This window comes from Adiantum capillus-veneris, chromosome 6 (assembly GCF_014529385.1).
Source record: "Adiantum capillus-veneris isolate H3 chromosome 6, ASM1452938v2, whole genome shotgun sequence".
In the NCBI taxonomy this organism is placed as follows: domain Eukaryota; kingdom Viridiplantae; phylum Streptophyta; class Polypodiopsida; order Polypodiales; family Pteridaceae; genus Adiantum; species Adiantum capillus-veneris.
Window position 1 is genome coordinate 140,008,731 of NC_140936.1, and position 11,985 is coordinate 140,020,715.

Consider the following 11,985-nt stretch of genomic DNA (forward strand, 5'->3'; position numbering starts at 1 on the left):
GAAGCACCTGTCAAACATGTTTGTGAAGGCTGTATTTTGGGTAAGATGTAGCGTTCGAAGTTTCCAAAGGATGGTTCAGTTAGGGCCACATGCAGGTTGCAGCTTGTGCAGAGTGATGTTTGTGGGCCCATGCAAACTCCGTCCTTGGGCAATTACCTTTACTTTGTGACTTTTATTGATGATTACTCCAGGCATGCATGGGTATTTCCGCTTAAAGCGAAGTTCGATGTTTTTATGTGCTTCAAACAATTTCTGGCTATGACTGAAAACGTCTCGAAATGTACTATGGGCACCCTCCGTTCCGATCAAGGGGGGAGATTATGTCCCATGCATTTAATGCATTTTTGGCTAGTCATGGGATAAAACAGCAATGTACAGTGCCTTATATACCTCAACAAAATGGTGTTGCTGAGAGGAAAAACATGTCACTTATGGAAATGGCACGATGTATGGTCAAAAGTCAAGCTTTGCCGCATTCTTTTCGGCTTGAGGCCATCATGTGTGCCACTTATGTACTAAACATGTGTCCTATGAAAGCTTTGCAGTCTATTACTCCATATGAAGCATGGCATGATAGAAAGCCTTCTATTGAGCACATGCGTGTTTTTGGATGTTTGGCATATGCTTTGGTGCCACAAACATAGTGCAAAAAATTGGATGATAAGGCTGTCAAATGTATTTTTGTTGGTTATAGTGCTGAAAGCAAAGGTTACCGGTTGTATCATCCAGAAACAAAGCATATTTTGGTTTCACGGGATGTAGTGTTTGTGGAAGATTCTGTTCAGCTCTTGTTGTCATGTACTAGAGACAATAATGTAAGCGCACAAGACATTTATGACACTTTGTTGCCTCTTTTTAGTGGTGGAAGTTCGATTGAAAATTCCAATGAGGCAAATGTACAGCCTATGGGGGTTTCAGAAAATGTTATAGATCAGCGTATTATTGATGCAGATGTACATGATGTACTTGATGAGGAAAGGGCTGAAAATGAGCAGGCTAGAGGTATGCCAAAATGGTTGGTGCACACTTTGCGTGACAGTAAATTGGATGCACCTTTGTCTAGTCTTACTCGTTCAGGCTCTCGCCATGCATCGTATGCATCAGATTGTTATGCTTCGGCTGTGTCTAGCTTACATGATGTTGAGGAACCTCTGTCTTTTGATGAAGCACAAAATTCAAAAAACTGGATGGCTGCCATGCAATCAAAATATGGTGCACTTATAGTGGGTTTACAAGTTGAAATGCAAGCCAGATGGTGAGACCGATCGCCATAAGGCTCGAATTGTTGCAAAGGGTTATGCATAGCAAAAAGGCATAGATTATGAAGAGACTTTTGCTCCCACTTGTCGTATGACTACTGTGTGTTTTCTATGTGCATTGGAAGCTCATTTTGGTTGGGATATACATCAATCAGACATGGTTACTACTTTCTTGAATGGTGACATATTTGAGGAAGTTTATGTAACGCAACCTCGTTGTTTTGTCAAGAAAGGACAAGAGGACAAAGTGTGCATATGTAAGAAATCTTTGTATGGGTTGAAGCAATCTCCTCGTGTTTGATATGAGAAAGCTGACACTCATTTGGGGCAAACAAGGCTTTCGTAAGAGTCCAACAGAAAGCACATTGTATGTAGAGCGTGAGGGTGATGTACTTCTCATTGTGGTTCTTTACGTAGATGATTTGCTGAACACTGGACCAAATGAGAGACATATTGCTGAATTTAAGGATGATTTGAATGCTACTTTCACGATGAAAAATTTGGGACTGTTGCATCATTACTTGGGTATACAGTTTAAGCAGTGTGATGGTGGTATTGCCTTGTGTAAAAAAAGTTACATAGAGACAATACTATGTGAGTTTGGACTTGAGGATTACAAACCTATTGCGACTCCCATGGAAAAAAATTTGAAGTTGAGTCTACATGATGCTGGTGATCCTGCTGTTATCATTCTTTACCAAACTAATGTTCGGTGCCTCATTTATGTATGCAACACAAGGCCGGATATTCAGTTTGCAGTGTCACAGGTCAGCAGATTTATGCATAGCCCAGGGTCTAAGCATTGGTAGGCTATCAAGAGGATTTTTTTCTACCTTAGTGGCACTTTACATCTTGGCTTGTTTTATCCCGAGGGGGGATCATTGCCGCCAGACTTACATGCCTTTTCGGACTCAGATTGGGCTAGTTGTTTTGACATGCGAGTATCCACAAGTGGTTTTTGCTTCATGCTTGGCAGTTCATGTATATCATGGTTGAACAAGAAGAAACCTACTGTGCCCACTTTGAGTTGTGAGGCTGAGTACAGGGTAGTCTTCACAACTACGGTTGAGTGTGTATGGCTCAGACGTCTTATGGCTGATTTGGGTGTTGGACAGGACACTGCCAACACTATCCACAATGACATTCAGAGCGCATTGGCAGTTGCGAGGAACCCAATTTTTCATGCTCGCACAAAGCACATTGAGGTGCATTACCACTATGTCAGGGAGAGGCTCTTAGCAGGAGAGATTAGCTTGGCTTATGTGCCAACATAGGACAACGTTGCAGATCTTTTCACAAAGGCATTGTCTTGTGAGAAGCTCGAAGCTTTCTGCAAAGCTTTGGGCTTACTCCCCTTTGTGGACTGATCATGTCCTTAGGGCATGGAACTTCCCTTTACTCATGTGCCAGCTCTCGCTCACCGCATCACTCCAAGGGGGATTTGTTACTATATACATGTGGTAGTGATGTGTGTGAACACAGTAGGACCGCCGTGGAATTTTTTCCCTCTTTAGGAGGTTCCCCCCCCCGTGCATTGTATATACGCCCATCACTCTAGGGCTATCTATCTTTCAATTGCACACTAAGTAACACACTCTCAATTGTGTGATTTGAGCTTTCTTCGTCTTCTCCAAGCTGTGTGCGTTTCTCTGCAACCCTAATTCCCACACTTAGGAAAGAAAACAAAGCGCATATGATATATGTCACACAGGGAAAGAGTAGTAGCCCCCTCTCTCTCCTCAACAACAATAGTTTTTGTATGCATATGATGATTGTTTTGCTCACAATTACCCACCTCACTTACATCCCTCTTGAGGCAACATAAATCACACAATAGAAATCATCCCTAGCAGTCAACCACCACACCATGCACCATATCATCACAGCCCCATGCACCAACATGAAATCCAAGGCCAAGTATCTGACTCCTAGAAAAAGGACTTATTAGACCTAGCTCTTCTCCTTTTGGTGCGCGCTCCCGTCCTACTTGTTCAAAAAAAGATAAAACATTTAGGATGTGCATAGACTATAGGGATCTCAATAAGGTCACTGTGAAGAATCACTGCCCTATTCCACGCGTCAATGACCTCCTTGATAAGTTAAAAGGTGCCTCTGTGTTTAGCAAGATAGACCTCAAGTCCAAGTATCATCAAATTTGTACGCACCCAAATGAAATTTTTAAAACCACATTTTGCACACAATTCAGCGGGCACTATGAATTTATTGTACACCCCTTTTGTCCCACAAATGCACCAACAACATTCTCTCACATGATGAACAAAATCTTTTTGGAGCACCAACATTTTGTTATTGTCTTTTTTGATGATATTTTAATTTTTAGTAAGTCACAAGCTGAACATGAACAACATTTGCAAACTATCTTTGTGCTTTTACATGACCATAATCTCTATGATAACCCTAATAAGAGTCATTCAGACAACAATAGAGTACTAGGTCACATCGTCTCTAGTGATGCTATTCACCCTGACCCCAAGAAGATAGAGACCGTCCAAAATTGGCCAATCCCCAAGACTATCCAATTTGATCATTTCTAGGTCTCTTTGGTTTTTACCATAAATTTGTAAAGAATTACTCTCACATTGCACTCCCTGTCACCTTTCTCACCCGTAAGCTTATCCCTTTCTCCTGGGGCGAAAGTCAACAAAAATCATTCAACACACTCAAGTTTCTCACACATGCACTTGTTTTACAATTGCTTGATTTTACACAAGCTTTCTTTGTTGTAATCACTGATGCTAGTGAATCTGGAATAGGTGTTGTGTTAATGCAAAATGACCACCTTTCTCACCCGTAAGCTTATCCCTTTCTCCTGGGGCGAAAGTCAACAAAAATCATTCAACACACTCAAGGTTCTCATACATGCACTTGTTTTGCAATTGCTTGATTTTACACAATATTTCTCTGTTGTAATGACTGATGCTAGTGAATCTAGAATAGGTGCTGTGTTAATGCAAAATGACCACCCCATTGCATATGAAAGTAGGAAGCTTAAACCTAGTGAATCAAACTACAGTGTGTATGATAAGGAACTCCTTGTAGTAGTTCATGCAGTAGATATTTAGAAACATTATCTTATGCGCTCTGATGCTCTCATTAAATTGACCCAACAGGCTATCAAGCACCTTCTCTCTCAATCTACTATCTCTGATAGACACATTGAATAGGATGGATTTATTCAAAACTTTCACCCAATGATACAATACCAGCTTGGAAAATCCAATGTTGTAGCTGACGCCGTTAGTCGTAGGCCAGTAGATGACGATCCACCCCCGCACCTTCACTCTTACACGTTTGCTCACATTCAAGCGGTGTATCTTAATCATCTTTCTGTTGCTGAAATTCAATCTTTTGATGCTATGATTCTTGCTTATGAAACATATATGGATTTTTCACATGCCTGGACTGATTTATTGCCAGTAATTACTTGCCTGTCGGTGACTATTCTTTTGCAAATGGTTTTGTCTTCTATTCTCAAAAGCTTTGTGTCACTGCACACTTTAGAGAACTTGCAATTCACAAAATGCATGCAAGAAAGTATATGGGTCACTGAGGTATTCAAAGCACTCTATCTGCTTGCACTGACTATTTCTTTTGGCCTGGCATGAAGCACGATGTTGCACAATTTGTCTCACACTGCATTGTTTGTCAACTCATGGTAAAACTCATGGCCTTCTTATGCCATTGCCTATTCCAAAGGGCCCTTGGGAAGATATTTCCATGGATTTTATCACAGGTTTTCCACCCACCTCTTTGCACAATGATATGACATGGACTGACGTACATAGGTTTCGCAAGCAAGCATATTGTATTCCTTGTAAAAAGGCTCTCACTGCACCTCAAGCTACAAAAATGTTTTTGAATCTCATTTTTCCTCACCATGGTTTTCCTAAAATATTCATTTTTGATCGTGATGGTCAATTTTGTAATCATTTTTGGTCTGAACTGTGCACTAATTTAGGCTCCAAAATGGACCACATATGGTTTTCACCCTGAAAGTAATGGCTAGATCAAAGATACCAATAGTACTATCATTGACCTCCTTAGGGCCTACACAATAGACAATGCAGCAAATTGGGACCAACACCTTTCTCTCCTCCAATTTTCTTACAAACACTCCCCACTCTACCACTAACAAAGCTCCCTTCAAGATTGTCTATGGTAAAAAGATGCATGTCCCTATGACCACCATCACTAGTGATGTTCCTGTGGCCAACAACCTTGTACAAGATCACGTTTGCAGTTTGCAAGAAGTCACCACAGCTATCCAAAAAGCCCAAGCATGCTACACTGCATAAGCAAACAAAAAGCGTAATTTCATTGAGTTTAATTTAAATGATTATGTTTGGTTGCGTATTGAAAAGTTTTGTTTGAATTGAAGAAATTTGAAAAGTGTCGTTTGAAGAACATTGAAAAGCATTCCAAGGTCAAGTTAGCCCCTAGATTTTATGGTCCCTTCAAGATCACCAAAATCATTAACCCCAATGCATACAGGCTTGACATTCCACATCACTGGCGTATCCACAACTCCTTTCATGTTAGTTTGTTGCAAAAATTTAAAGTTACCCCACCTATTGCACTTGTTTTTTATGACCCACCCTTACTCGAAGATGATGGAGAATTATTAATTCTAGAATCAATTATTGATCATGATTTCACTAACACGCATCAGTACACAATATCATAGATATCTTGTTAAATATAAGAATCACTCTGTCGAAGAATGTCAATGGCTTCTTGCAACCACTTTAAGTCCTGTTAAGGGAGTCAACGTCAGTTAACAAGAGATGCTAAAGATCGAAGACGTACGGATGCACATCAAAGATGAATATGAAGAAGTAGTGAAGATTGGAGTTACACACTTTTCACATTTTCCCAAAATGGTCACGTATTGTAAATTCCTGATTATTTAAAGCCATAGTAATATTTTAATGTGTTATAGGCTCAATGGGAGTTCCAAGTTGTAAAGCATAGGTCAGTTAGTGTACCTAGGTTGCAGATACAACAAGTGTGGAGCCTCAAAGGTCTTGGACGCCGGACATTACACATTTTAGACCTTGGCTAAGGTATAAAAGCCAACTTTGTAAAGATTTTATTAAATTTTGGATAATAGAAACACTACGTGAGCTAACGTTGCTCACTTCTCTCCTTCTTGTGCTTCCTACTCCCTTCTCGATTGTCACATTTTAGTGCCGTCTATTGTGTTGCTACCACAGGTAAGAGCTCTACGCATTGACGTAAACATTTCATGGCAATCCGTAGCTTTTGGCGTCGCCAATCCACGTCCTGATTTCATCATAAGTAGGAATTTAAGCTCCAAAATCATAAACTAAGTATAGGCGGGGGATTAGAGTATCATTGCTAAACATTTAGTTGCATTCTGGGTCAAAACTGTCTAGGTCAAAAACTCACTACTGTTAATAATCGTGATTTTTGCACTTGACCTAAAGTGAGATTTGAGACCATAATCATGTGTGCTTAGGTCTTATAAAAATGTCCTAGAAGTTTCGTAATATTTGGATGTCGTTTGATGTTGTAACGGTTGTGATTTGTTTGCCTATGTGAGCGACTATCTTTTGGTGATTTTTGTCATTTGAGTGTATCTTGAGTTAAATGGGAGTTGTTTGTTGTTTTTCAAGAGATTGACAACCTCTTGTAGCCTCTATGCACTAGTCGAGTTAACTTTGTCCCATGGATTGACAATTATATTCGTGGTTCTTGCTATGTCTGTAATAAGATATGATTGAGGTTAGACACCCGTCCCACAAGTCCCATGTATAAGCACTTGATTTTTGCATACCACAATGACAATAAAACATTTAGGCATGACGAGGCACCTTTAGGCAATGCATAGCATCAACTTTGGTGGAATGGTTTGATTGTCACTACATGGAATGGAATACAATGACTGGACTTGATTAGTGTATTGGTTGGTTGTTTTTAATGGAATTGGTTCAAACACATGTTGGAGCTCCTACACCTTTGATAGGCTGGTCTATCCATTATGCAAGTGCTCTGGAAATTACTGTTGTTATCTACATGTGTGTTAGAGTTCCTACAGGACTCTCCGTGATATTACATGTGGAATTGGCCCACCACATATTACTTTGCTATTGTTATGAACAACTGAGGTCAGTTTCTTTTGTACCCGGGGTATGTTATGGAATGGATTTTGAGAAGTTGGACACTAGCACTTATGGTCATGTGTGCGTGATGTAGCAGGTCAAGGTAGCTGAGCAATGGGCAAGTGGCTGACAATAGATAGCAGGACATGGAATAAACCAATAAGAATTAGGATTTTTAGTTAGCTCAATAAAGTCTTTATCCCCAAAATGGAATGTAAATAGCCTCATTTATGAGCTATCCCTTTTTGGAATTAATATAAATACATGCCTAGCGGAAGCCAGCTCACTCTAGGTGTTCACTCTAGGTGTTCTTCTTCGTGAGAAAGCACTTCCTAGTGTTCTTCCAACTTATGGTGGAGAAATTTTCCAAGTTTCCCGTAGTACCTATTGCATTTTGTTAGCCTAGTTAACTTAAGCAAGTATGCATTTTGTATCAAGTTTTTAACAATCTTCGCTCGAAAAAATGTGTTGCTCATTTTTGTTCGCTCGGAATGTGGATCCCTCCACATATATCATATATTAATGAGTTCTTTTTGGCTTTCTAAAAGAAGGTTTAGAGGAGAGTTGAGTTAGACATATTTTTAGACATACTTTCAATGTTTTCATTGGTGAGACTTACCTTAAATGTTATTTCGGTTTTAAAATATACGATTACTTATTTTTATTTCACCTTTCATTTCGCATCTTCGCATGGCTTGACTTCTCTTGCATTATATTCTTTTAAAATGCTAAAGTGCAGCTTCACCTTGCATAATTCTAGTAAATTCCACACACACACACACACACACACACACACACACACACACACATTAATGAGCAAACCACGCTAAAGGGAGAAAAAACCGATGAAATGTGTGAGGGACTTATTTCAAAAATTCTTCAAATTTCAATATTTTAGCTCGTATTTTCCGTTTGCTTCTTTGCAAGGAGAAAAATCGATGGCTTAATAAAAAAGACATTCGCGGAGAATGGTCCACCTTATATAATTTTAGTGAAACTCAACCTAATGAGTTCTTATTGTTTAAGAAAGCCACCGTGACCCTTTCACTTGTTTTATTAAGGGCTCGAGAATTTGTTCGCTACCAGTGCCCTTTGCTATGGCTTTAAAAAAGAAGCCATCGCAAAGGGCACTGGTGAATCACCTATTTCATGTATGGAAGTGTGTTCACCCTTATAGGCGTTCTATAAATATTGAATTCTCCAGTAAACTGTCTTCATATGTGCCCATGACTCCCTATACCATACGGTGCTGCCTTTTGTTTGTGAGAAAAAAAGGATTAAAAAGTAAAAAGCATAAGATCTCGTGTTAAATATTTGGCCTCAGTACTACAACATGTCATGCTTTTAGTGACGATCATAAGGTCCCATGTGAATATTTAGCCTTACATGTCATGCATTCAGGGGAAAAAATATTAAAAATAGAGAGAATAGACGAGATTGCTAAAAACGTAGAGAGAGAGGAGTAAACACTACAATGACTACATGCATTGAAATTTTGCAAAGACAAATTTTACGAGGTCTCAAGTCGTCGTGACTTGATGGGCTCGAGAAAACATAGGTTTAGCACAAGAAGATGTATAAATTTTCTCATGTAGGAAAATGGAGTCTTTTTCATTTTTTTTCATACAATGCATAACATAGTGAGCTTCTGCTCGGGAGGCACCACATACCTAGCTAGGTACGATTTGGGGGGCCCCCCACCGGGCCGGTGGTCCCCTGCCCCCAATCGTACCTAGCTAGGTATGCAGTGCCTCCCTCGCAGAAGCTCATGATGTTGAGGTAAGTGACAATGTGAGAATGTGTCCAAAACTTCCTGTGTAGTGGAATCACACCTACAAACCTAGGTGTGATCTGACATTGTACGCAATGTGATAGTAAACTAACCATGTAATCGTACTAACCATGGTCAGGTCACTGGCTGGTGGCACGTTGAATAATGCCAAGCGATTGAACCAGCAGATTCTGCGGCCCATGTGCTCAATGTACACGTCGACCGAGGGGCTCTGATCATGAGACATTGAGGCCTCCATTCCCATTGCCCGACCCTGTATATAAAAGCGCCGGGGTGGCATGAATCCGAGCATAGATCTCCACCCCCAACATCTCCACCCCGACAGGGAAACGCGACATCTACTACTTCACCAACTGGTCCATCTACGACCGCCATTACTTCGTCAAGGATCTGCCCATCAACAACTTGGTCGACATCTCCTACGCCTTTGTCAAAGTGCAAGCCACTGGCGAGATCGCCCTTTCCGACCCATGGGCCGACGTCCAAAATCCCTTCAACGTCGGTGGCAACGGCGTGGACCCTCAGAACAATCCCAATGCTCCGCCGGAGGATCTGGGCCTCTTCGGACAGTTCAAGAAGCTGCTCAAAGACCAGGGCAAGCAGTTCAACCTCATGCTGGCGCTCGGCGGCTGGACGCTCTCCGCCACCTTCTCCGACGCCTTCTCCACCGTCGAGAAGCGCTCCGCCTTCGTCACCAGTCTAACCAACTTTGTGACCCAATACCCCATCTTCAACGGCATCTCCATCGACTGGGAGTACCTGAGCGACGACGGCGTCAACTATGGCAAAGATGGTAACTCCGTCCGCAAGGAGGATGGTGAAAACTTCATTCTGGTGCTACAGGCGCTGCGGAAGGCGCTTCCCAGCTACACTATCGCCTTCTGCTGTTTTGCTGCGCCGGAGAAGGTTAAGTGGCCCATCGAGCGGGTAGTGCCTCTGCTGGACGAGCTTCATGTGATGACATACGACTTCCACGACGGCAACTGGGGCGAGACAAAATCAGCGCATCACACCAACCTCATGCCTAGCTCCCATGCAGCATGGTCGGTGGACGAGGCCGTTGAATTTTACTTGTCACGCGCGGTGCCGCCGGCCAAGATCTTCATCGGTGGGGCGCTCTATTCGCGCGGCTTCGCCAACACGGACGGCATCGGAATGCCGGCGCAGGGAGGCTCCCCTCACACTTCCTGGGAGCCAGGCTTGGTGGACTACAAGCGCCTGCCCTGGGATGCCAAGTCGGTGGAGTTGTGGGATGACGAGGCGAAGGCTCCATACGCCCTCGACTCTACAAACCGCGTGCTGGACAGCTACGACAACGTGAAGTCCATCATTGCCAAGGCGCAGTACATCAAAGACCATGACTTAGGGGGCATCATCGTGTGGGAGTGCTCTGGCGATTTCCCATACTTGGATCCGCGCGCGCGCTCCATCATGAAGGCACTCCATGACAACCTCACCCACGGTACTGGCCGTAATGCCAGTGCTACTACTCACGTCCCCACCCCGCTTAAGATCAGCAAGCAGCTGGCCGCCACTCAGTTAATTGGTATGCGCAATAGCACCAGTGCTCTCCACAGCACCTGATCTACCTAGCTGTGTGACGTTGTCATCTGCATGCATGCATAATGTGTCTTAACTCATCTGCATTAGTCGTGCATTGAATAAGCAGCTCACAATATACCATGCATGGAAGCACGTCTACCTGGGCTGCGCTCCATGCCGTTTCTTTGTTAATTGCACTACTGCCCAACCTCCGAGCTTCCTGGCGCGGCGCCAACGTTAATGTAGATCACCATGAAGGATCTTCCCGTTTTCTTTCTAATCTCATGTGTTAAAATCATTCCTAATGAAATGCTCAAGTTTGAAGAACAGCTCGTCTTCTCACTTTTTCTCTCCGGCTCAAATATATCCAGCTGCCTTGTCCATGACCGTTATGATGTCCTATTTGTATTTTGTACAGGATTATCGTTCTATGAACCACTCTAGGGTGCACTGCTACTGCCTATAAAGCTTGACTTCAGCATGGTTTGCGACATAGATTTCTTTTTGCAAGCGATGAAGATCAGAGAAGGCTTCTAGAGTAGTGGACATTTGCAAAATATTCTTGCTAGTATCATAAGAAGTTTTGCACAATTTCTCACAATAATTCCCACATTGTGACTTTCCTCAACATCATGAGCTTCTGTGAGGGAGGCATCGCATACCTAGTACGATTGTGGGCAGGGGGCGGTGTAAGTGAGACGTGAAGAGAGTGGAGTTGTGGATAATATGTTGGATGGTGCAATTGCACTACGAGGAGGCGTGTGATGGAGTGTTGTAGACATGAACTTAGAACTATGAGGGGTGGGGGTGATGATGGGGTGTGATATAGAGATGAAGGTGGAGTGCGTTGTCGGGGGATATGTGCTCGAAAAGTGAGACGGATTAGTGTCGGACTGCTAGCTGTGGGAGAAGAGAGGAAGAAAAGATGCACTACACCGCAAAATTATCAAGCAACCTCTTCGAAATAGGATCAAAGTGCTAAATTAATTGATTTTTATGATGCCGACAAAATCCGATGTACGTTAGCCAGCACCGTCAACTTAATTCACTGTAAATTAAGGAGTTTAAGCTCTCGATTACAAAATCTTGGCATAATTAGTCTAGCCTGCAATGAATCAAGATGTCCACCAGTGATCGGTGTCCATGAACATAAGAATAAACATGTCGATTTACCGCAAAAAGTTACCTTGTGTAGCTAATTCTGCTTCTTTCTTCTAATTATCTCAGTCATGAATGGCTTCCACTCCGC

General features: G+C 42.3%; 1 protein-coding gene across 1 annotated transcript; it reads left to right on the forward strand.

Annotated features, from left to right (window-relative positions):
* The first annotated feature begins 4,471 nt into the window (after positions 1-4,471).
* Positions 4,472-11,059, forward strand: LOC147456376 (endochitinase B-like). The gene is made up of 2 exons (XM_086513842.1): positions 4,472-4,831; positions 9,489-11,059. Exons 1-2 carry the CDS (start codon positions 4,472-4,474, stop codon positions 10,776-10,778), a joined length of 1,650 nt encoding a protein of 549 aa, XP_086369968.1. The 3' UTR covers positions 10,779-11,059.
* The last annotated feature ends 926 nt before the right edge of the window (positions 11,060-11,985 follow it).